This window comes from Eriocheir sinensis, chromosome 21 (assembly GCF_024679095.1).
Source record: "Eriocheir sinensis breed Jianghai 21 chromosome 21, ASM2467909v1, whole genome shotgun sequence".
NCBI lineage: Eukaryota > Metazoa > Arthropoda > Malacostraca > Decapoda > Varunidae > Eriocheir > Eriocheir sinensis.
Window position 1 is genome coordinate 12,525,387 of NC_066529.1, and position 27,164 is coordinate 12,552,550.

At 45.2% G+C, this 27,164-nt stretch overlaps 2 protein-coding genes across 6 annotated transcripts in view; both read left to right on the forward strand.

Annotated features, from left to right (window-relative positions):
• The window catches only part of LOC127001695 (monocarboxylate transporter 9-like), a 25,424-nt gene extending 22,105 nt beyond the window's left edge, over nucleotides 1-3,319 (forward strand). For all 5 annotated transcript variants that reach the window (XM_050866728.1, XM_050866729.1, XM_050866727.1 and 2 more), the window contains one exon: nucleotides 467-3,319. In XM_050866728.1, the coding sequence (XP_050722685.1) occupies nucleotides 467-615 (149 nt within the window). In that variant the 3' untranslated portion in view covers nucleotides 616-3,319. The remainder of the gene's footprint in view (nucleotides 1-466) is intronic.
• Nucleotides 3,320-5,192: 1,873 nt separating this feature from the next.
• LOC127001698 (galactoside alpha-(1,2)-fucosyltransferase 1-like) overlaps nucleotides 5,193-27,164 on the forward strand; it is a 29,457-nt gene continuing 7,485 nt past the window's right edge. Inside the window, exons 1-4 of the mRNA XM_050866736.1 lie at nucleotides 5,193-5,580; nucleotides 13,062-13,829; nucleotides 25,491-25,594; nucleotides 25,873-26,360. Coding sequence (XP_050722693.1) covers nucleotides 13,424-13,829; nucleotides 25,491-25,594; nucleotides 25,873-26,360 — 998 coding nt within the window. The 5' untranslated portion in view covers nucleotides 5,193-5,580; nucleotides 13,062-13,423. The remainder of the gene's footprint in view (nucleotides 5,581-13,061; nucleotides 13,830-25,490; nucleotides 25,595-25,872; nucleotides 26,361-27,164) is intronic.

Here is a 27,164-nt window from a genome sequence, read left to right on the forward strand (position 1 = left end):
TCAGTTAAGAGAGCAAGAAGATCGCCAGTAGAACGCCCCTTGCGGAACCTATTCTGGCGATCAGATAAAAGGTCAGAAGTGGAAAGGTGCTTTTGAATCTTCCGGTTAGGGATTGATTCAAAAGCATTAGAGGTGTGTGTGTGTGTGTGTGTGTGTGTGTGTGTGTGTGTGTGTGTGTGTGTGTGTGTGTGTGTGTGTGTGTGTGTGTGTGTGTGTGTGTGTGTGTGTGTGTGTGTGTGTGTGTGTGTGTGTGTGTGTGTGTGTGTGTGTGTGTGTGTGTGTGTGTGTGTGTGTGTGTGTGTGTGTGTGTGTGTGTGTGTGTGTGTGTGTGTGTGTGTGTGCGCATTTGCTTACGTGTATGTGTATAACTCGTCAGAAGCCCGCACACAAAACAAAGAAACAAACAAACACACACACACACACACACACACACACACACCGGTCATTCCCCAGCCCTCTCCTTCAGGTTTACTACGTGACTACACCGGCAGCTACTCCGTCACCTTCTACTGGATCACCGTGGTCTTCGGCGCCTCGGCCCTCGTCTGGATCATCCGGTATTGCTACAAGGCCTTCGACGGCAAGTACAGGAAGGTTCCCAGCAATACCACGTAACCGCCCGCCCACACTGCGCTCGCCCACACCACGTAACCTCCCGCCTACACCACCTAATCGGCCGCTCCCACCACTTGACCGTCAGCCCACACCACTTGACCAGCTGTCCTCATCACTTAACCCCTTTCGCCTAAACCACTCACGCTTACCCACACTCCTTGACTGCTTGTTCACACCAGTAAACAACCTCAACCATACAAAGTAACCTCACGCTCTCACCACTTCATCGACAGCCAATATCATAAGAACATAAGAACATAAGAACGTAAGGAGTCTGCAAGAGACCGGTTGGCCTATACAAGGCAGCTCCTGTACACTCAACCCCACCTTACCTTATCATCCATGGCTTTATCTAACCTCTTCTTGAATGTATCTACGGTATTGGCACCCACAACATGGCCCCCAAGCCTGTTCCATTCGTCCACCACTCTATTGGTGAACCAATTCTTGCCTATGTCTTTGTTAAATCTGAATTTGTCTAACTTAAAACCATTGCCACGCGTCCTACCTGGCTCTTTTACTCTCAAAATCTTATTGACATCCCCTTTATTAAATCCCTTCATCCATTTATAGACTTCGATCAAGTCTCCTCGCAACCTTCGCCTTTCTAGCGAGTGTAGATTTAACTGCTTCAGCCTGTCTTCATAAGGCAAGTTTCTCACCCCCTGAATCATCTTTGTCATCCTCCTCTGTACAGATTCTAACATCTTGATATCCATTCTATAGTAGGGGGACCAGAACTGAACTGCATAATCGAGATGTGGTCTAACTAGTGCTAAGTAAAGTTTGAGGATGATTTCAGCGCTCCTGTTGCTTACGCTCCTTGAGATGAAACCAAGTACTCTGTTTGCCCGATTTTTAGCCTGAATACATTGAGCCCTAGGACGGAGGTCAGCGCTCACTTGGACTCCTAAGTCTCTCTCACGCCCAGACCTACTTAGAGGAAGGCCATTTAAGGAGTAATTGTGTGAAGGGTTATTCCTACCTACACTCAGAATGCTACACTTCCCGACATTGAATTCTATCTGCCACTTCCCCGCCCAATCATATAGTCTGTCAAGCTCATCCTGGAAAACGGTAACGTCCCTGTCTGATTGGATTACTCTACCGATCTTGATATCATCTGCGAACTTGCTGACATCACTACTAATTCCTGGGTCCAAGTCACTGATGTAAATAATAAAGAGCAGAGGACCCAGCACTGACCCTTGTGGGACGCCACTCGTAACACTGCCCCATTCAGATTTGTTACCATTGAATTGCACTCTCTGCTTCCTGCCACTAAGCCACGCCCTGATCCAGTTAAAAACTTTCCCATCTATGACGTGAGCCTGTAATTTTAGTAATAGCCGGTGATGGGGAGCTTTGTCGAACGCTTTACTGAAATCTAGATACAATATGTCATAGTTTTCATCTCGGTCAACCGCCTCGATTACTTTAGTGTAGAAGGACAACAGGTTAGTAAGGCAAGACCTACCCTTTGTGAATCCATGCTGAGAATCATGAATTAAACTATGCTTTTCTTTCTTTCCTACAACTGATGTTAAGCTAATTGGGCGATAATTTGAGGTGGCTGACTTGTCTCCCTTTTTGAAAATCGGCGTCACATTAGCTACTTTCCATTGATTGGGCACATACCCAGAATTTACCGACATCTTAAAGATATCGGTAAGCGGGCCACTGAGGACCTCCTTGCACTCTTTCAGCACCCTTGGGAATACTTCGTCTGGGCCCGGCGATTTGTTTTTCTTCAACCTACTAATCTCAGCCTGGACTACTTGCCTAGTGATGATCACATCCCTCAACTTGTCGTTCCCTTCGCCCTCATATACCTGAACTCTCTCCTGAATGGTTGTTAGATTTTCCTGCGTGAAAACTGAGAGGAAATAGTCATTCATCATTTGGCTCATATCTTTTCCATTCTCAGCGAGCTCACCTGTGTTAGTTTTCAACGGTCCAATTTTGTCCCTTGTTTTCGTTCTGTACAATTTGAAGAAGCCCTTGGGATCGCTCTTGGCCTCGTTGGCTACCCTAATCTCATAATTTCTTTTTGCTAGGCGGGTGTTCCTCTTCACCGACCTGACTAGCTCATTATACCTACCCCTGAAGTGGGTTTCTCCGTTTTTTATTTTCCTATAAATTCCCCCAACCACATCGCAACTACCAGGCCATATCCCTACATAGTCTTGTGGAGGCTAATCAAATGCTTGCCCATGCCTTCCCACACTAAGTCGACACATATGAACACCCCTTAGCTGCATCACCCATGCCGCTTGTCTGCCAGTCTTTTCACTACACTCCCTTCTTGTCGCTCCGAAAGGATGCCGGGGTCTTATTTTTTTTTCTTTTTAGCATCGCTTTTCTTATTGATACAGATTATTCGCGAGGTTAAAGTATAAATTGCTGAACCCAAATATTGTGTCATGTACCGATTACTCGGTGATAGTAAAGTCAGTGAGTCAGACAACAAAGTCAAAGGGCAGAGCGTTGGAGCGGTCACACAAAGGGGCGACACCTGGCCTGGCAGTACGGTGCAGCTGTATACATATGCGCTGCTGCCGGGGGGTCAGCAGACACGAATGGCGACACCTCGCCCTGCTTCGACTAATTTGTAAGTTATGAACCATTTAGTTTAAGCTCCATATATAGTCATAGATCTGGTTGACTAGGTAGTGTTTGTCAGTCTAATAAAGTTTGATTTTTTTGTGTGTCTTTACTTTCCATTGGTTCAAGGCTATTTCAATGAAATAATAATAAACGTAGAAGTAAAACACATCAGAATTAACAACAAAAAATATTATGGTGATGATTATGATAATGATGACGAGAGAGGAAACAGGAAAAAAAGAAAACACTATAACGACTAAGGACATTTCTGTGCGTTAAGGAAGAAGTTCGATAATGAAATAGCTCTGACTCACACTGCATTGCGTGGAGCAACTATTTCCCTTTTTCCTACGTGGCTCTGTGGCAGGTGTGCATCACTTGTATTTGCCTTCATTACGCTGAAAGAACTCATCCGTAATTCACACACACACACACACACACACACACACACACACACACACACACACACACACACACACACACACTATGCATGGGCTAATATATTTTTTTTCTTTGCGCCCTGAATAAGTAGAGGGAGTCAAAAAACTTCCTTCTTTAATTATTCTGAATGGGCACTGCATCCGTATGATGAAAAAACACAACAACAACCAATCCTTGATGTCCCCGTTTCTGCCACCACAGACCTCTCCCTCCTCTATCCTGGATTACGAGACCCGGTGGAGAGTAGAGGCGTACAGCTACATCATGAACACCCTCTACGGGCCGTCGTTATTCGACAAGGGCCCGTTTCCCCCTCGGGGGAAAATTATACCACCACCATGAACACCCTGTCTTTGCCCGCACTGCAGGTTAAAGGTAATACGTAAACCTTTCCTGTCATTTAACAGTATATGGTAACGGTGAATATTATTGCTATCACTTGGATGGACAAATGTGGAAATGGTATTGGGAAAATAAGAGATAACGACTGTTTGGAAGGATTCTGAGAGTTACATAACGCTGAATTACTGTTATAATGCGTTAATGGACCTGGAACATAATTTTGCTGCATAACCTAGTGAGTTATGAGACATCTTTCGGAGCTAAAGAAGTTGGTTTTATGATTATATATAGTGATCTGACCTGAAGTGTGTCAAGATGCACTGACTGGGCGCTTTTCTCTTCAGGCAAACTGCTACTCATTGTTTTAAAATGCTTACCAAAAGCGTACCCATTTCCATTCTCTCTCTGACTTATTTTCATGGACTGGGTTTGCACTACTTGTCTGTCATACGTAGATGTGTTCCTCTACTCTCAAGTGTTTCATTTCCCATCATAATTTGTTGTCCTGTCAAATAATTTATAAATGTGACCTTTATTTTCTTGATATTCAGCTTTTGGTCTACTTACGCCTGAATCTTTCAGTAGGTCTGTGGTTATGCCATCTTCTGCTTTGCTCGTACTCATGCCTTTCAAAACACTCTCTATTTCGCCCATGGTTAAACCGGGATTTTCTTAGTCATTCTCCTCACCACTACCCTCCTGCCCACCTTGATCTCTCTTCAATTTGGTATGTTTTTTGGCAACCCTAACAACCTCCTTCATATTATTTGTAACGATAACATTTGCATATTTTAGAATTTAGCAGTAAACAACTGAAATCTGCCAATGCCCAGTTCTCTCTTGGTTATTTTTTATACTTTTGCCATTCTTTTCAGTCTGATCTGGGTTGCGTTCATACGGTTGCCATTATTTCCATTTTCTTCGATCTTGTCCATTTTAAATTTATGGATATCGTTAACCTTTCTGTTGTAGACAAGTTCTGCCAGTGCTGCCAACTCTGTGCTCCGCTCATCTCTTCTGATCCATATTTTCATATCTTTGCCTTTATGATATGCATTTTCTTATTTACTGCCACTGTTCACTGGTGACTTTCCTTCTATTTCTTTCTCTATATCTCCGTTAACCACATCAAATAGATTATTAGGATTTTTTTTTACGAAGTGTGTGTGTGTGTGTGTGTGTGTGTGTGTGTGTGTGTGTGTGTGTGTGTGTGTGTGTGTGTGTGTGTGTGTGAACAGACCGAGGTTGCCACTTGTGGGCTTGGTACATGAAAAAAATTGTGCGTACATACAACTGTCCCGCAGCAACACCTGCACCGCATCGCAGCTCCAGGATGGCGATCAGTCCTGGACGTGTCACCGTCAGGGCAACAAAGAGCCTCGCACCACGAAAGGCCGGTCCCGTTCCGCACACGGCGTCCCCCTGAGCTGTGTGTATACAGTCAGCAAATCAATCGCCTCTCCCACCCTACGACGCCAGACCCGGGGGTTCCTCCTAGCAAGTCTCCATGCAGGCCCCCTGTCCATCCTAAGTACCTCATGGCAGGATTCATCGACTTGCTCAACCATGAACTAAGTGAGCATCCCCTTAGTCTCCTCCACTGGGGATTGTCTCTTGCAGAAACAACACGGTGACCGAGGTCGACTTCTGGGTGGCGTGCATCATGTCATCACAGCCGGGGTGGGCGTTCATGGATTACGCGGGCCTCAATTTAGTCTCACAGAGTAATCGCTGGCTTGACACAAAATTATTCTAACGACATCCCATGCTTCTGTGTAGGCACTTTTTAAAGTCTTTTCTTTAAGGTCCGTTAATTTATTTATTATATTTTTTTTAACGTTTTTGCCAATGGCGCCGGTAGGCTTTCATGATGGGGCCTGATGGTCGGCCCCATCTCGTTATGGCGCAGGGAAGTGTTTATAGCAGCACCATCTTGCTTGGCTCATGCTGTCACGGGAAATTAGGACCAATAAAAGCGCGCGCTCAGCTCTTAACGTCATTACTTACCCTTTATTTACACAGCTGTATCAAATATATGTTAATTATTTCGTGAGAACACACATACTTTCAACAGCTGAGATGTTTATACTGATGTTATTGATGTCTGACACATTATAACACAGCTGGAACACATAAGTGATAACTGTGACGAGCTAAGTTATCTGGGAACACTGACGGAACATCGTCCCTTGCTCCTCGGGTTGTGTTACTTTATTTTCAACAGTTGAGATGTTTATACTTATGTTATTGATGTCTGACACATTCTAACGCAGAGCTGGAACACATAAGTGATAACTGTGACGAGCTAAGTTATCTGGGAACACTGACGGAACATCGCCCCTTGCTCCTCGGGGTGTTACTTTATTTTCAACAGTTGAGATGTGTGAGTGTGTGTGTGTGTGTGTGTGTGTTTCTTGCAATTTATGCGTGTATTTATTTATTGCAATGTGTGTGTGTGTGTGTGTGTGTGTGTGTGTATTTCTTGAAATGTGTGCGTTTATTTAATTCTTGTAAAGTGTGTGTGTGTATTTATTTATTTTTTGCAATGTGTGTGTGTGTGTGTGTGTCTATTTCTTTCAATGTGTGTGTGTATTTATTTCATGCAATGTGTGTGTGTACGTGTGTAATTCACCTCTTGGTCTGCTGCGGGTCTCTCTCGAGACAGCCAGCCGTTCCCCTACGGAAGAGCACAGAGCTCGTAGTACCGATCTTTGGGTAGGACTGAGACCACTCACACACAACACACCGCGACAACGAAGTCACAACTTGCCTGACGTCGCGTACCTACTCACTGCTAGGTAAACAGGGGCTACACGTGAAAGAAGATAAACCCAACTTATCTTCACCCGGCCGGGGAATTGAACCCCGGTCCTTCTGGTTGTGAGGCAGACGCTCTACCCCTGATCTACCGGCCGTGTGTGTGTGTGTGTGTGTATGTGTGTGTGTTTATTTCTTGCAGTGTGTGTGTGTGTGTGTGTGTGTGTGTGTGTGTGTGTGTGTGTGTGTGTGTGTGTGTGTATTTAATTCTTGCAATGTGTGTGTGTATTTATTTTTTGCAATGTGTGTGTGTGTGTGTGTGTGTGTGTGTGTGTGTGTGTGTGTGTGTGTGTGTGTGTTTATTTCTTGCAATGTGCATGTGTATGTGTGTGTGCGTGTGTGGGGGGGGTCTTTTTCTTGCAAAAATGCAATATTTTGCAGACGGAATTACGCTCCCTTTGTATCCAGCTCACGCCCCCTCAAGGGGTTACCCCCCCCCCCTCCCCGTTTGGAAAAGAATGGCATAAAGTAACACAGCCTGAGGAGAAAGGGACGATGTTCCGTCAGTGTTCCCAGATAATTTAGCTCGTCACAGTTATCAATTTTATGTTCCAATTCCGTGTTACAATGTGTCAGACATCAATAACATCAGTATAAACATCTCAACTGATGAAAGTATGTGTTTTCTCACGAAATAATTAACATATATTTGATACAGCTGTGTAAATAAAGGGTAAGTAATGACGTCACGAGCTGGCCATACGTGGCCTGTCTGAGCGCGCGCTGTGATTGGTCATAGTTTCCCGAGGAGGACGAGGTGTTCCAGACTTGGAGAATATGCCCCCCGGAGCTCATCTTTGCTCCTCTCTTTAGAGAGAGAATCTAGAATCAGGCTTGATAGGTGGCCTTCAGGACAGAATGTGGGCCACTCGGCGGTGACTGAAAAATTACAGCTTGTCGGGGCGGGCGGGACGCGAAACCCACATCCTCCTGGACGTGGCGCCCGGACGCTAACCACTCAGCCACAGTCTCCCAAAATAATAATAGCTCCACCTTTGGAGAGGATAGGACGACGCCACGTCAGCATCATAAGGCTACGCCTCTAGGTATTTGGTAAAGTGGGAGTGATGGACATGCAATATAGGGTCAGTCGGACCCTCCCACCCCAACCACAGTCTTGCCTTAACCCCCCCCCCCTCTCTCTCTCTCTCTCTCTCTCTCTCTCTCTCTCTCTCTCTCTCTCTCTCTCTCTCTCTCTCTCTCTCTCTCACTTTTTGTTCTCCACACAGGTATGAACGACGTCACCACGACCCGGTCTGAGGAACTGTTGGACAAGTGCCGTAGGCTTATCCAGCATTACAAGTCTAAATTCCCTAACATTTAGATTTCAGGAATTCTACCACGGAAGTGGGCGGCGAGCGACTTCTACAGCAAGGCCTTCAGCCTCAACAACCGCTTACAGACCTTATGCAGGGAGCTTGACGTTGAGTTCTTTAACGCCTGGACAATTTCTACGGTCAGAGTGAGCTCTTCCATAGGGACGGAATACACCTGTCCCCCGTCGGGGTAGCCAGATTCGGAAGGCTCCTAAACGACGCAGTACGTGACACCCGATCAAAAAACCGCTCTCGGCCACGTCCCTCCACCCCGCCCGTGTAAATAGACGGCATGCATCACAACAAACGCAAAACCGTGAACCCGCAAGTACTACCACCTCTATTAATAAAACCACAAGACAACTTAAAAGTTCTTAGTTTCAATGCGTGTAGCCTTAGAAACAAGTTTGATGAACTGAGATGTCTTGCTCTAACAGAAAATTTTGACTAAATTGCTATAACCGAAACATTTATCGACACCACAAACAATTATTTAAGTTCAGAATACAACATTGATGGCTACAGACTCTTCAACAAAGATCGTGTTAACCGTAGAGGTGGTGGCGTCGCCCTTTACGTCAAAAGCTATTTGCAACCCACCGACAGAACACCAAGAGAGAGTAACGTTGAACATTTGTGCGTGCGAGTAAACATTGCAAAAGTCAATCTAAATATATCTGTCACCTACAGGCCTCACGGGCAATCACTCGAAGAACATGTTGAAATGTACAGCGTTCTGAGGCAGTCACTTAATAACAACGACTCTAATATTAGGAGACTTTAACCTCCCCCATATCGACTGGGTGATACTGTCAGGTACAGAATGCGAGTCACATAGAATGATCGAATTTTTAGAAGAAAATTACCTAAGCCAAATGATTTCTGAGCCAACTCGACAAAATAACATACTATACCTTGTTATAGCGACCCAAGATAACCCATAGTCAGTAATGTCACTGAAGGAGAACACCTCGGTTCTTGTGATCATAAATTAGTGCGCGTCGACAGTACAGCTCAAACAACAGTGACTGAACATAAAGTAAAGGTGCCCAATTTCGAAGGAGCTAATTTCGTAGAAATCCGACATAAATTAACAGAAATACAATTATCAGATTACGGCAGCGTAGAGGAAGCCTGGCTAAACTTTAAAGATCATTTACTCACTCAGCAGAACACATTTGTCCCATTGTGCGAGAAGAGAAGTAACACTATTAAAAGCCCACCTTAGTTTAATAGCGAAATTAAACACTCGGTTAAAGCTTTCCAATCCCTTAAAACAAATAAAAGTCCCGGACCTGACAAAGTATATCCAGTACAGCTTAAAGAAACAAAGAGCGAAATAGTCTCCTCCCTCACAACCATATTCATTATGTCCTTGCGACAAGGCATCGTCCCTTCGGATTGGAAAAAGGCTAACGTGACACCGATTTTTAAGAAAGGAGACAAAAAAATACCAGGTAATTACAGGCCCATTAGTCTAACTTCGGTTGTAGTTAAGCTACTCGAGAGCATAATTAGAGACAAAATTGTGAGTTACCTTGAAAGCCACTCATTAATTGGGGATTCACAACATGGCTTCCGTAACAAAAGATCCTGCCTATCAAACCTATTGACCTTTTATAACGACCTCTTCTCAGTTTATGACGTAACCAAATCATTGGACATAGTCTATCTTGATTTCCAGAAAGCGTTTGATAAAGTCCCACATCATAAATTACTTTATAAATTAAAGCAAATAGGTATTGACGGTCACGTACACCAATGGATCGCGAATTGGTTGAGCAACAGACAACAAAGAGTGGTGATCGACGGATTAAACTCAGAGTGGGCGCCGGTCACTAGTGGCGTCCCTCAGGGCTCGGTTCTTGGCCCAGTGCTCTTCATAATTTACATCAGCGATGTGGATGTTGGACTCAATAATCGCATTAGTAAATTTGCAGACGACACAAAGATTGGTAACTCGGTTCTCACTGACGAAGACAGGCAAAGCCTCCAAGAGGATTTGCACAAAATTTCAGCTTGGTCTGATGGGATATGCCCTTTAACGTGGACAAGTGCCAGGTCCTTCAGGTTGGAACAAGGAATAAGAATTTCGATTATGAAATGCGCGGCATCAATCTCAGAAGCGTTCATCGCATCAAAAACCTGGGTGTCAAAATCGCGTCAAAGCTCAAATTCTCACAGCAATGCATCGATGCAGCAAATAAAGCGAACAGAATGTTGGGCTTCATTAAAAGAAACTTTTTATTCAAGAATAAAGATGTAATACTTCCGCTCTACAATAGTTTAGTCAGACCCCACTTGGAATATGCGGTACAGTTTTGGTCTCCCCACCATGCAAAGGACATTGCTAAATTAGAAGGTGTTCAGCGTTGGGCAACAAAAATGATCCCTTCTTTGGGCAACAAATCCTACGAAGAGAGGCTTTCCACCCTTAACATGTTCTCTCTTGAGAAACGTTGCCTCCGAGGAAAAGTGATCGAATGTTTTAAAATACTTAACGGTTTCACGAATGTGGACAAATAAAAATTGTTTATGATTGATGGCACTTTGCGAACGAGGAACAATGGCACAAAACTTAAATGTAGACAGGTAAATTCAGACTGAACCAATTTTCTGTTCACCAACGTTGTAGTGCGAGAATAGAATAAGCTCCCACCTTCTGTGGTCCAGTGTAACACTATTGACTCCTTTAAAAACAAGCTCGACCGTCACTTCCTTCAACTTAATATTTACTAGAGTTAAAATGCAAAGTTTTGGAGCCATCTGATTAATGTAGAATCACTTAGGTTTAAGGACAGACCACCTAGTCTGGACCATGGGGTCTGTGTGGTCTGGTTTTCTATGTAAATCTCTCTCTCTCTCTCTCTCTCTCTCTCTCTCTCTCTCTCTCTCTCTCTCTCTCTCTCTCTCTCTCTCTCTCTCTCTCTCTCTCTCTCTCTCTCTCTCTCTCTCTCATTACAGAACAGTGCCTAATCGTGAGAAGTAATATAGGGAGCACAAGCGACTCGAGGAGGTGAAGCTGTTGTGGATTTGAAGCCCCTCGGCCACGACCAAAGTATAGGTGTTTGGAGACTTGCTAGATGAAACATTATAGTCAGATCAAGTGTGTGGCGAGGACAATGAAATCTTGAAAGAAATCACTTATCGTGTAATGCCGAATGGTGGCGGGTATCGTCAAGAAATCTTACGGAGGAATGGCTTGGCATACGATGTTATGAACAAGTATACTCGTATAGCGTTGTCGATACCTGTGCAGACATAGACAATGAATAGTGGCTTGAAGATGCCTTTGGCAATGAGTGCCTATGCTAAGTCATGGAATCGCTAGAATGATTCAAACCGCCGCCCGGTGAAACCGGTGATTACTCCGTGAGACTGGATCGGGTTATTCGAGACCTACTACCTGCGTAATCCGGGAACACCAACTTCGCCTATTCAAGCATGTGGCACGCTACCCAGAAGTCGACCCTGCTCACCGGGATGTCTATGTAAGAGACAATCCCGAGTGGAGGAGGCTAAGGGAATGCCCACAGAGTTCGTAGCTTGAGCAGACTGATAGATCCTGAAACGAGGTAGTTAGGGGATCTGCATGGAGACTTGCCTGGAAAAACCCCAGGATTTGGCATCATAGGAGGGGAGAGAAGACGCACTTCCTCCGGCATGTGTCCCTATTGACTGAGTGATTTGATTTCCTCTCTGGCTTTTGTACCTACTCTAAAAACGACGATCGCTGTTTCATCAAAAAAATTTGTCCTTACTTTAGCGTTAATTAAGGTTTTCCATGACTAAAGTTACTGGAGTTCATGCTTTTTCATAGCTACTTCCCATCCTCATGAAACTTTTATACTTCATTGTCAATGTAAGTTGTTAGTGCACAAGCTTAAAGTATTTTTTAGTTTGGATCTTTTGTTAAGCTTTAGAATGATTTCCGCTACTCTTTCCTTAATGCTGAAGAATCATGCTGCATTAGCCACTGGATTCCATGTTCCTTCATATCCTCAAAACTTTTATAACACACGATATGAGTGTTAGTCAATGCTGGGAATGCCTAATCTGTTCTCCTAACTTCACCGAGGCCTATGACGCCGCACCTAATACTTCAGTTCATCAAGGACAGACAAATTGTTCTCGCTTGCTAAGTCCTAACATTGTACGTAAAAGTTGTAAAATCAAATTCCACTGTTTCACATTTCACTCTTTGAAACCATACTATCGACTTCTCAACTGACAGACTGACACTCGCTTAATAATTGAAGGTATTTTTTGCTTGAGAGTGTGGCGGCCTTCGCCACAAACCCAATCACGAGGCGCGGGATGGGAGTCGCACTGACAAATGATTAGTTGTTCTAGGCGCTAGATCCAAGGCGGCCGACAGCGAATACTCACGAAGCGCGGAGTGGCAGCCACGCTGGTAGCTGATTGGTAGTGGAACTGGTGCTTGACCCTGTAGCGCAATATAAATAGCCGTGTCTCGCTCATAAATGAGTTGCTGTCAAATCACAACAGTCTTTCATTCTTACCTTCCTTGAACTAAGAAATTAGACTGCCTGAAGTAGCACCCGCTACAATGGTGACCCCGGAGTGACACAAGCTGCTCCCTCGCCTCTCAACCCAATGGACACGCCCTCCATCAACTCTCCGTCCACCACTCCCGCGCCTCGTGATTGGATTTGTGGCGAAGCCCGCCACAGGAGTATTGTTTGAGTATCAATCTGTTAATTTTCACTGTAAAAGAAATAACGTTTTTTTCCTTTTCCATGTGTGACAGAATTTCTTTGGCTGCAGATAATTATTTTGCTACTTAAGACAAACAGAAGAAATAAATGCAGTTTGTCAATTTCGAACTGAATACTTTTGTGGTGTACATTTACTTTTCTCCTTTTTTTTCAACACAATTATTTTCCCCTTTATTCTTTTCAGCTTACCTGCCAGTTTTCAAGTCCTTGGTTGCGTCTGAAGTGAGACCACAGAAGCCTGGCCAAGGAGGCGCTGCAAATAGAAGTGCTCTAAAGACTGAATTATTTTACCCTGTGCGTAGGATAACCTAACAGTGAAATAAAAAAAACTCGAGGTGATTACAACATTAAAGCACGAAGCACACCTGATACCTGTGGACAAAAAAATAATAGTGTGCTTTCGAAATGAACAAGCCGATGTATTAATGAACAACACACAACCTTCTAGTAATGACGGACGAGTCGTGACTGAACACACGTGTTCCTCTCACTCTGTAGAATACATAGACAAAAAGACAGCTGTGGGTGCTTGCATATCTTGACACCATGAAAGTATTCCAACTAACTAGACCTTTTATTATACTTTCAGGATCAGTTTTCATTCTTATAATGTTTTATGCATCCTACCCAATGAGTCATCCCCAAATACTGCAGCAGCAGATCGATGACACAAAGAAGGATGATCGGCTCCATGAAGATAATCCAAAACTTAAAAACATTCTCGACACCATAAAAAGATACTTGCAAGAACAGGCTCCGATTAGTAAAATTTTGCAAGATAACTCTTCTGAGGCTGATCCTGATGATGTCCACGACTTAAGTCCTGACGACATCTTCGACCTTAGCCCAGCAGACTGGCGGCCTCCGCCTTCCATGATTCCTGTTACGACTAACACGGAGGAGTGTCTGCCACAGATGAAGGACCTCCGCGTTCAACCCGTCAACGAGCAGGGTGAGTGAAGCACGGCATTGCACCCGTCGGTAAAGTAGTGGCCTTTCTATCTAACGCAGGGGTTTTTAAACAGGGGTATTCGTACTCCCTGGGGGTATGAGAACTAAATGCTGGGGGTATGGGACTCAGTCTTTGAATATTATAATACATTTGATTTATTAATTCATAGTTGATTAGAATGATTCATTATAATTAACACTGCTATTACATATATACATGTGTGTGTGTGTGTGTGTGTGTGTGTTAATTCATGAATCTAAAATTAATTAGCACTCAGTTTTATATTACTTTTTTTCCTTGGAATATATATTCTCCCAGGGAGGACTCCCCTTTTGGTTGTCAAGTTCACAGGTGTCTTGATAACTCCTCGAACCTCTTTCTTATCAATTTCTGCAACTTTCGCGGTCTTCCTTCTAATTTTCATTCTGTTGAACACCATCTCTCTTCCTCTAAATCTCACCTTCTCTTCCTCACCGACACACAGGTTTCTGATGCAACTGACAGCAATCTCTACTCTGTTCCCTCCTACTATCTCTATCCTAAATTTCAATCCAAAGCTGGATGTTGCGTCTACGTACGCAACGGCATCACTTGCTCTCGTGCCGACGACCATGATTCTTCTGAATTTTCTATCATCTGGCTAAGACTTCATTGTCATTCTATTACTAAATACATCTATTCTGTTTTTTTTTTTTTTTTTTTTTTTTACGTCGCGGCCTATAGCGCCGGTAGGCTTCTTCCCGGTGGGGCCTGATGGTCGGCCCAAGGCTTCTTCCCGGTGGGTCCTGATGGTCGGCCCAGCCCGTTCTGGCGCAGGCGAGTGTTTATAGTGGCGCCATCTTGCATTGGCTCATGCTGCCCTCCCGGAGCTCATCTTTAATCCTAGAATCTAGAGTCCGGGTTGATAGGTGGTCTTCTGGACAGCATGTGGGTAGTTTTAAGCCACTCGGCGGCGGCTGAAAAATCCCAGCTTGGTGGCACCGGGCGGGGATTGAACTCGCGTCCTCCCGAACGCGGTGCTGTTACTCTGTCGATTCAGCCACCGCCTCCCCGTTTATCTCTCACCTAACTCTACTAACTATGTACAATTCTTTGACTACTTGAACTCTAAAGTGGAGCACATCTTGACCCACTCTCCCTTCGCTGAAATCTCCAATCTAGGAGATTTCAATGTTCACCACCAGCTTTGGCTTTCATCCTCTTTTACTGACCAGCCTGGTGAACAAGCCTACACCTTTGCTCTCCTCAACGATCTAGAGCAGTTGGTTCAGCACCCTACACGTATTCCCGACCGTCTTGGAGACAGGCCCAACATGCTAGACCTCTTCCTTACCTCTAATGCTGGGATCACACATCCGCGATTTCGCTCTGCGACGGTTGGCGATTTTGAAAATTTTCGAAATCGGCATATACGCTCGACATCGTAGCGACGTCCCTGCGATAAGTCGCAATAGTCGCGCGGTAAAGTTCGCGCGACTTGCGGGTGCCGACCCGTCGCGCGAACATTTTGAAATGTTCAAAAAGTTCGCAGAAGTCTGCGATATTGGCCAAATCGCACGATCATTCGCACGGTTAAGCGAGAGACCATGGCAGTATGCGCTCGCATACCCTCGTCAAACGCAAGGGGTCGCGGTGTATGCGAGCGTATATGCGAGCGACTTTGTATACATCGTGCGTATGGCAGCAACGCTGCTTCGGGAAGCGAGATGGCAGCGAGAGAGCGGGAGGGTGTGAAAAACCGTTGGCGTCTTGGCGAGGGACCGCTCGCTCGCACGCAACAGTCCTGCCACACGCCGCTACCCTGCCCGCCTGCAAAATAATAGCCTAATATTCATGAATTTATAATAATAGCATATTATTCCTAACTGCTAAATAAGAGCTTAGTGTTCATGAATGGAAAATAATAGAATAGTATTCTTAAATGTAAAATAATACCCTAGTTGTCATAAATGCAAAATAATAGAATAGTATTCCTAACTGCTAAATAATAGCCAAGTGGTCATGAATACAAAATAATAGAATAGTATTCCTAAATGCAAAATAATAGCCTGGTTTAACAAAATGCAAAATTATAAGCAAGTGTACACAGTAAAATTATTAGCTAGAGTACACAGTAAAATTATAATGTATTTCCCTTGACTACTTCATTAGCTTATTAGCAAGTTATTACAGATTGTAAAACTCTTTCCACTTACAATTTATTACATAAGTTGTAGATACGGTATAACATGCAGAAAACCTTACACCATACGAATAAAATCCAATATTCCTCAAAACGACTTACTTCGTTCCCAGGAGATCACGACCCCCAGGTTAAGAACTGCTGAATTTGAAGCAAGAAACAATAAAGCAATATCAGCGACTGCAAGGGAGGGTAGCACGGGCTACTACTTACTTGAAGCACTGGGTGGTCGTTACTAACCTACTCAGGGTTGCCAACTCTTGTACGACAGGCATTACCAAGTTCGACTCCAGTTATTATAATTATAAACTCGCTGTTAGGCGTGTTGTCCTCTCTCTCTCTCTCTCTATATATATATATATATATATATATAAACACAGTAATTCATTACCAAACTCGTTTTTAAATCTGGTAATGCAACCCTGAACCTACTATCAAATTTGAGTCGACACAAGCAACTGGCGTTGCCAAATGGGGATTATTTTACCATATTGAAAACCTATAAGGTTGATCTGCCGAAATAATAACCTTAGCGTTAGAGCGTCGGGATATGCAGGGTGCCAAGATTAATTTCTGGTTAGTTAGTTAGTTAGTGTGTGTGTGTGTGTGTGTGTGTGTGTGTGTGTGTATATATATATATATATATATATATATATATATATATATATATATATATATATATATATATATATATATATATATATATATATATATATATATATATATATATATATATATATATATATATATATATATATATATATATATATATATATATATTTTTTTTTTTTTACGTCGTTGCCTGTTGCGCCGGTAGGCATCTTCCTGGTGGGGCCTGATGGTCGGCCCAAGGCTTCTTCCAGGTGGGGCCTGATGGTCGGCCCAGCCCGTTCTGGCGCAGGCGAGTGTTTATAGTGGCGCCATCTTGCATTGGCTCATGCTGTCCCCCGGAACTCGTTCTTGATTCGCTTGGACGGCTTCCTCTAGAGTCCGGGTTGATGGGTGGTCTTCAGGACAGCATGTGGGTAGTTTTAAGCCACTCGGCGGTGACTGAAAAATCCGAGTGGTAGCGTGGGGATTCGAACCCGCGTCGTCCATCACGCGGTGAATGTGGGCCCAGTACGCTACCAGTTCGGCCACCGCCCATATATATATATTTATATATATATATATATATATATATATATATATATATATATATATATATATATATATATATATATATATATATATTTTTTTTTTTTACGTCTTGGCCTATTGCGCCGGTAGGCTTCTTCCCGGTGGATCCTGATGGTTGGTCCAAGGCTTCTTCCCGGTGGGTCATGATAGTCGGCCCAGCCCGTTCTGGCGCAGGCGAGTGTTTATAGTGGCGCCATCTTGCATTGGCTCATGCTGCCCTCCCGGAGCTCATCTTTAATCCTAGAATCTAGAGTCCGGGTTGATAGGTGGTCTTCTGGACAGCATGTGGGTAGTTTTAAGCCACTCGGTGGCGGCTGAAAAATCCCAGCTTGGTGGCACCGGTCGGGGATTGAACTCGCGTCCTCCTGAACGCGGGGCCGTCTTGCTATCCGTTCAGCCACCGCCTGCCCTAATATATAAATGTATAAATGTATAAATATATATATATATATATATATATATATATATATATATATATATATATATATATATATATATATATAAAATGTGTGGTGTGTGGGGGATGGATGGAAGAGAGAGCGCGAAGTGTTGCCTGCCTATATGGGTCGTACAGCGACGCGCCCTCGACGTTTTCTCGACCATGCGTGCGACGTCGAGCGTCGTCGAGCGGCTGGACGAGGGGCGGTCGCGCATAGTCGCCAGGCCCTGCGTCCATCGCGAACCGTCGCAATGGGTTTTATTTTCAAAATTGGGCTCCTCTGTGTACAGTCGCGCGCATTCACGCACGATTCACCTCGACGTCCCCTCGCCTGTCGCCCTCGTGTGCGTATAGGCGAGCGACCCTCCCTCGCCGTGTTGCCGTGAGTTGAAACAGAGGCAAACGCCCAGAGACAATGCCGATGCTTCCACGATTTCGTGCATTTTCAAAATTGCAAACCGTCGCAGAGCGAAATCGCAGATGTGTGATCCCAGCATAACCCTTCTGTTTACTCTGTCAAACTCTTCTCTCCGTTGGGCTCCTCCGATCACAACCTTATTTCTGTATCCTGTCCTATCGCTCCTGTACAGCCTCTGGACCCACCGAGGAGGCGACGCTTCTGGCATTTTGCTTTCGCTCGGTGGGACGACCCGAGGATGTACTTTTTCGATTTCCCGTGGAATGATTACTGCTTCCAGGAGAGAGACCCCTCTGTGTGTGCCCAGCGCATCACGGAGGTGAATGTCTCTGGAATGGAGGCACACATTCTACGTACTTTCTCTACTCCTTATGTTAAAAAGCCATGGTTTAATCACGCTTGTTCTCGTGTTATCAAAGATAGAGAGGCAGCTCACACAAGGTACTAGAGCCTTCGCACTCCCGCTAACCATGATCTTTACATTTCTGCCCGGAAGCGTGCCAAATCTATTCTTCGACTCACCAAAAGTTCTTTCATCCATAGAAATGTCAAAAACTTGCTTTTTCTAATTCTTCCCGAGACTTCTGGCACCTAACCAAAAATATCTCCTCCAATTTCACTTTTTCATCTTTCCCTCCTCTCCCTGACGGCAGCACCGCCGCCTCATCTATCTCTAAGGCTTAACTATTTTCTCAAACTTTCTCTAAAAAACCCACTGGACGATTCTGAGCATATTCCTCCAACTTATCCCCCCTCTGACTCGTTTATGCCTGTGATTAAGATTCTTAAGAATGATATTTTCTATCCCTCTCTGGCCTCAACTCTCAGAAGGCTAACGGATATGACGGAGTGACTCCTAGTGTCCTTAAGATCTGTGCTTCCGTGCTGACACCCTGCCTGGTCAGACTCTTTCGCCTCTGCCTATCAACATCTACCTTTCCTTCCTGCTGGAAGTATGCCTTCATACAGCCTGTGCCTAAGAAGGGTGACCGTTCCAATCCCTCAAACTACCGCCCTATAGCTTTACTTTCCTGTCTATCTAAAGCTTTTGAATTAATCCTTAACCGGAAGATTCAAAAGCACCTTTCCACTTCTAACCTTCTATCTGATCGCCAGTATGGGTTCCCCAAGGGGCGTTCTACTGGCGATCTTCTTGCTCTCTGAATTGACTCTTGGTCATCCTCTCAGCCGTTTCGGTGAAACTTTCTCAGTTGCGCTAGACATATCAAAAGCTTTCGATAGAGACTGGCACAACTCTTTGCTTTCTAAACTGCCCTCTTTCGGATTCTATCCTTTTCTCTGTTTCTTAACTCCAGTTTCCTTTCCGGCCGTTCTGTCTCTGCTGTGGTAGACGATCGCTGTTCTTCCTTAAACCTATTAACAGTGGTGTTCTACAGGGCTCTGTCCTATCACCCACTCTCTTCCTGTCATTCATCAATGATCTTCTTTCCATAACAAACTGTTCTATCCTCTCATACGCTGACGACTTCACTCTGCACTATTCAACTTCTTTCAACAGAAGACCCGCTCAACAGGAATTACAAGCCTCCAGACTGGAGGCTGCAGAACGCTTAACCTCAGACCTTGTTATCATTTCCGATTGCGGTAAAAGGAACCTTATGCCCTTCAATGCCTCAAAAACCCAATTTCTCCACCTATCAACTCGACACAATCTTCCAAACACCTATCCCCTATTCTTCAACAACACTCAGCTGTCACCTTCTTCAACACAAAACATACTCGGTCTATCCTTAACTCAAAATCTTAACTGGAAACTTCACATCTCTTCTCTCACTAAATCAGCATCCTCGAGGTTGGGCGTTCTCCGTCAGTTGTTCTCCCCCGCACAGTTGCTATCCATATACAGGGGCCTTCTCCGCCCTCGTATGGAGTATGCATCTCATGTGTGTGTGGGGGGCTCCACTCACACAGCTCTCTTGGACAGAGTAGTCTAAGGGCCGCTTTCACAGTCGTCTGGTACGCACCCTAACCAAAGGTCATACCATCCTGGTAGCAGCCGTTACCATCGCCTCGATCCGCTTTCACAGTTGCTGTTCTCGTGGTATCGGCGACTACCAGCGTGGTAATGATCATGATAAGACGAAGGCGCGTGATTCGGCAGTGTTGGTATGCCGGAGCGGTGGGAAATGTCAACATTACATCAGCTGAGCGCAGGATTATGAAGGATAAATGAGGAAAATAAACGTACAAAGAGTAAACGTGAAGAATAAATATAAAGAATAACTGTGAAGAATAGATATGATGAAAAAATGTGGAGTGTCTCGCTGTAATACATCGCTCAAATCTGCTGATAGCCTAATATTTCCGAGGGATAATAGGTGAAAATTTATTTAATAATGGTGACAAGTATTAAAGTTCTGTTATTTAGCAGATGTCAGCAAGACAGTCTCTTCACCGGTATATTCAATACATTTGTTCATTATTCACACTTATTTAGCAGGCGTCACATTTATTCATTACATAACAGGGATGATTTCGTTATATATATATATATATATATATATATATATATATATATATATATATATATATATATATATATATATATATATATATATATATATATATATATATATGCCCTATGCATATACATACATATGAGGCTATCAAGAGTAATACGAGAGTTTGACCAAGAAGCCATAACAAGTGAATAATGGTGACATGTATCAAAGTCCTCCCTTCTTCATTGTGCATTTTGCAACAATAAACAATCAATCAATCAAACTGAAATTCTCAGCAGGACGTTTACTGGTCAGCAGGTGAAGTGTGTTCATGTCATTCAAAGTCTTCTGATTGTTTTCTCTTATTACCATTGAAGCCCTGCAACGTGTTGCTGTATTGTGTAATATTTTTTTACATCCATTTAAAGAAATAATATAACCAATTGAGAGCAAGAATTTTTACTATTTATTAATTAATGTCATTGGTAAGCTCCACTGGGGAGCCCCCGCGGTTACCAGAGCTCCGTTACCAGAGGTTCCAATCTCTGGTACTGATGCAAACAAACAGCGCCGCGAAAGACGACTGTGAAAGCGGATTTCTTGTTGGTAGCGGCGATCGCCGCTCATTGGTAACGATCAACACAAACAAACGTGACTGTGAAAGCGGGCTCTCCGTCTCATCAGCTCTCCTGCTCTTACTGATAGTCTTCTTCCTCTTAAATTCCGCCGCCATGTTGCCTCTCTTTCTACTTTCTATCGATATTTTCACGCTGGCTGCTCTTCTGACCTTGCTAGCTGCATGCACCCCCCCCTCCCGCGGCCTCGCCGCACACAACTTTCTACTTAAGCTCATCCCTTTACTGTCCAAATTCCTTACGCACGAGTTAACCAGCATCTTCACTCTTTCATCCCTCACGCAGGTAAACTCTGGAACAATCTTCCTTCATCTGTATTTTCTCCTACCTATATACTGTTGTTCAGGTAATTGTCGACGCTTGAAATCATGGGATAGACAAACACTGAATAAACTAAAGTCCATATATTCTATGGAAAGTGACAGAGAACGAGCGAGTATGTGTGTACGCGATACAAAGCCGGGGTGAACTAACTCCTGAGGCGCTGAGCCTCTGAGGGGCGCCACGGTCAAGCTGCTGGCACGGCGGGATTTGTGTTGCCCAAGGCAAGGTGCCTATATTCCGAACTAGCATTACCCACATCTCCCTCCCCGCTTCACGCTCATAGTCCTAGGCTTGAGCGGGTGCCTCGGCTTGGAGCCGCTCCGAGCGACGGGGCACAGCGAGGTGTGGCGAGTCTGGGCGTGGAGGAGACTCGTTCACGGCCGGATATCGACTGCAGGGGGCGGAACCAGCCGAAGGAAACGGCGGTTCCTCCACAAGATGCGGCCGCTCGGTATCCGGACGTGATAGGCCCTAGACCGGCCGGCGCCCATTACCGTGCCCACCTTATCCCAACGCTGCGTGATTGGGTCCTGGATGCGCACGAGAGCACCTGTCTTCAGCGGTTGAAGTGGGCGGGCATGGGCGTTATACCGGGCCTTGTTATCTCGTGCACAGGTAGCGGCACGGCGGTCGAAGCTCTCGGCCCTGGCCTGCCACTCCTTCGCCAAAGCTTTGGCATGGGCAGGGACACAAGAACGGAGAGGATGGCCGTACAGGACCTGGGCTGGGGAGCACCCCTTGGAGTTCGGTATGTTATGCAACTCCAGGAGGCCTTTGTCGAACGCCTCACAATCGACGTTGCCGGACGAGGCACCTTCAGGATGAGGTGTTCTGCCTTTACTGCAGCCTCGGCGTGTCCGTTCGACTGTGGGTAGTTGGGCGTTGACACGTTGCAGGGGACCCCCAACGCTCCAGGAAATCCGAAAGCTCCCGACTGGTGAACTGAGGGCCTCCGTCCGCCTGCAGACGCACAGGGACACCCAGGCCACAGAAGAGGCGCCGGAAGTAGCGGATGGTGGCGGCAGGCGTCGTATCGGAGCAGCAGGTGACAACCACAGTCGATGACGACTATAATAAGTGTTTCCCAGCCGCGTTGAAGAAGTCGGCCGACACTGACTCGAAGGGCCTGGTGGGGTTGTCGTCGCACAACAAGGGCTCCTGCTGCTGGCTAGGTAGCATCCAGGGCCCACACCCAGGCCGACAGAGAGTCGGCCTGGGCCCACACGCACCTCGGAGTGGCGCGGGGCCGTGTCGGGTGGCTGTGTCCGAACCACGCCAAGGGAAGGACCCTTCTTCTTTTTTTTTTTTTGAGGGGGGGGGAGCTCGTTGAGGCTGCAGAATCGGTCGTAGTGTCCCACGCGAAGGCACACGCCGCATTGAACCCCTTTGGCGGAACACTTAGCGGTGTGTATCCTGTGCCCCTCGCGGCCACAACCGTGGTAGGGTGCCGCGGCGGCTGGGCACAGTTTGGAGCCGTGCTGCGTGGCACAGCTGCTGCAAGCTGTGCTGGAGGGAGGCGTGGATGTGCTGGCGCCAGCTTTCGCCGCGTGGGCCGCATTCTTACACTTCTTGTACTTTAAGACGCCTCTCACGGCAGTGGACGGGTCTCTATTTCAGAGGTCGTCACATCGTTGGCCTCATACGACAGACACTTCGTCACTGCCTCTCAAAGCGTGCAGGAGGCGTCCATGGTGATAAGCTGTCGCACTAACTTCCCGTTGCGGACTCCCATTAATTAACAAGGCATGCTTCATCCAGACTTTCTCGCAACTTGCCCCTGAGCACACTTCAATCTCTTCCGAAAGACTCATGAGACGTGCATATAAGTCGTTGAAGCTCTCACCCTCGGCTTGTTTACAGGTGGAGAAGGCACGGCGACGGATCGCCTCGATATTCTGGCCTTTCACGTGCTCCTGCAGGAGGTCAAGCACCTCTTCCACCGTGTGCGGGGATCGAGTCGACGGAGTTCTCCAGATCAATCAGTGTCTTCGTGGAAAAGCACATCCTCAGCTCTGTACGCTGCATGTTTTGGGGCGTGCTCGACTGGCGATGCACGGTGACGTAATCATTCCACCGGCGCCTCCATTGCCGGAATTGTCGGAACGTCCCCGTCATGAGCGAGAGGCGGATGAGGGGCGACGGAGGCCTTGATGGGGGCCCGCTGTTCTGATGCAGTGGTGTCCTGCTCGGTTGAGTGTGGGCCCGGAGGAGGAAAGACGCGCTGCTGTGAGGCGCTCACAAACAGTGCCTCGAAGCGCCTTGCGTCCTCCTCGAGACGAAGCCGTTCGTCTTCCCGACGTACCCGCTCTTCCTCGCGGCGTTGTGCCGCGTCCTCCCGCATCCATTATAGAAAGCACGACATGTCAATCCCTTGCGAGGTGCAAGCGGAGGAAGGGGAGGAAAGCGTGGGTGCTCCCTCCCCGACCTCTTGCGGCGCGGGCTCCGGTGACTCATCCATCAGGGACGAGGCAGCCGGGGTGGCGGGCGAGGTGGCGGTGACGTCACTTCTGTTTTTCCGAGCACCGCGTTTGCCCATATATACGCTTAATACTGCGTTATTTCAACGATATACAGGGGCGGCGCCTCGACAGCTCGGATCGCATGCAAATCGTAAATAACCACACAGCATTAAGCGGAGTTCACGGGCGGCGGGTGTGGCCCTGGGCCTCACTCGCCGGCACAGGTCAGCAAGGTCACAAACGGAATGCGGGCAGGGCTGGCCGTTACGCCAACCGGCTTGTACACTGACTTTCACTATTTCTCTTTCCACAGAATCCTACTCACTGCGCAATGTTGTTCAGGTAATTGTCGACGCTTGTAATCATGGGATAAACAAACAATGAATAAACTAAAGTAAGTATATTCTGTGGAAAGTTACAGAGAACGAGCAAGTACGTGTGTACACGATACAGAGCCGAGGTGAACTAGCCCCTGATCCCTGAGGCGCTGAGCCTCTGAGGGGCGCCAATTACCGGTTAAACTGCTGACACCGCGGGATTAGTGTTGCCCAAGGCAAGGTGCCTATATTCCGACTACGACTTGAACTCTTTCTAGAGGAGGGTATCAGGACACCTCTCCTCCCGAAAATGACCTATCTTTCGGCTACTCCTCTGAACTCTTTTATAGAAGCAGCGAGCAGCGGTCTTTTTTTTTCATTATTTTTTTTTTGCTCTCGAGCTGTCTCCTCTGCTGTGTATATATATATATATATATATATATATATATATATATATATATATATATATATATATATATATATATATATATATATATATATATATTAGTCCGTCAACGCCAACACCGGCTATACGGGCACGTAGCACGTTTTCCGAAGCTGATCCTGCTCATCAGGTTGTCTCTGTAAACAATCCTGAGTGGAGGAGGCCAAGGGACGCCCACGGAGTTCGTGGCTTGAGCAAGTCGATAGATCCTGCCGGGAGGTACTCGGGTTGGGAAGGGGGCCTGCATGGAGACTCATCCGGAGGGACCCCGGGCTTGGCGTCGTAGGGTGGGCGAGGCGACGCGCTCCCCGGCGTATGCCCCCATTGATATATATATATATATATATATATATATATATATATATCTATATATATATATATATATATATATATATATATATATATAAATCTCTCTCTCTCTCTCTCTCTCTCTCTCTCTCTCTCTCTCTCTCTCTCTCTCTCTCTCTCTCTCTCTCTCTCTCTCTCTCTCTCTCTCTCTCTCTCTCTCTCTCTCTCTCTCTCTCTATATATATATATATATATATATATATATATATATATATATATATATATATATATATATATATATATATATATATATATATATATATATATATATATATATATATATATATATATATATATATATATATATATATATATATATATATATATATATATATATATATATATATATATATATATATATATATATATATATATATATATATATATATATATATATATATATATATATATATATATATATATATATATAATGCGCAAAACTGTGTATTGCAGATTGTGATCAACCCTACGTGCTGATGAACCACGGCGGGCGTCTGGGGAACAAGTTGTGCCAGTACGCCAGCCTCTACCTCCTGCGACACCTTTACGGCGTCAGGGTCAGTAGTGCCACATGTGAACGTTTAAGCTGAGGCGTTCATGACAGGTGCATTGGGAAAGGTTATCAGAGTGCCAGCTACGAATCTAATGTTGAGGTTACTCCATCGTGTTGTGGTTAGCACGGCCTTGCTACGAATTCGCGGGCCCATGATCTATCCCAGCCCAGGGCAATTGGGGTATATTTATCCTTACCGGGTATCACCACCGACTATACACACACCTCATGCTATCAGCCATTTTAAAATCCAGTCAATAAATCTATGTCTGATGCTTTCAGGTCGCCATTACAAAATACATGCAGAGCAATTTACGAGGCGTAATGAAGGACATCTCCTTGCCAGCACACGAAGCCGGTTGTTTCCCAAGTAACACTACTAATCTCAGGTACGACGCTATGTACATGAAGCTTTACACGGCAGCAAAGGAAGCCAGGCTCGGAACCACAAACAAAAACTTAATAACGACGCCGCTGCTCAACCAGTCCTACTACGTGTTCAACAACCCTGGACCTCGTGCCCTCCTCATGGACCATCGGGACCTGCTGCGTTCCATTCTCAGGTTCAAAGACGAGGTAATCTCCAAGGCTATTGGAAACATTGACAAGGCCATCAAACCATATAACGCTACGTATTACCGAAGGGACTTTCCTATCGTCACTGTGCATGTTCGGCGATCGGACTACACTGGCTACATCAGAGGGAAATTTAACTTGACGCAGTTGGACGAAGTTTACTTCAAAAGAGCTTTTGACTTCTACAAGAAAAGGTGAGACGTGAGGGAATATTCAATACATGCATTGAACTTTTTTTTTTTTCGATGGTAATCATAAGTGGTTTCCCACACACCCACACGGGAGAGCTGTGGCGTCGTTCTCTTTATCATCGGGTCTCGTTTCCTACCTAACCAGTGCTCTTCTGTTGTCCTATATGTAATGTATTCTACTAACCTTTAAACCTCCCGGAAAACCATAGAAATAACCGTAGCCATAGTGTAGAGGTTGAAACAACTGTGAAAATAGCCATAAAATGTGTTGGAACCTGCGCGACCGCGGGCCGCGTATAGCATTTCGTGGCAGCAAAAAACCCGAGGGTGGGGTATATTCAGACTTGTAAGGTATCGCCAGCGTATAGGTCATTGTGCCCCCCAAAAGCTTGAAATGCTCTTTCATTTATCGCAAATTACCTGTGTTTCTCTGGGACTTGTAACAATTACAGGGTGAGGTGGACACAACCCGTACTACTAGTGGGAAAATATTCATTAAAAATCTGTTTTTGCCCTAACAGGCAAAACAAAGAGTAAATAATACTCCTCAGGAAATGGGCTTCCTCTATGAGTATCTGTTGAGCTTTTCAGGCGAATGTTTTTTCTCCATAGGAAGGTTTTATTTTTTTTAATTGCTGCACGGCTTGTGAACTACCCACATGTTTCTTTACGGGATTCCCACGAACACAAAAACTCGGCACAACAATATCTTTCCATGCTAATATCTTTTCAGTATGATCATATTAGCCATGGAAACTTTCACCAGCAAAGTCAAGACATATTCACAATCAACATACACTATACTAT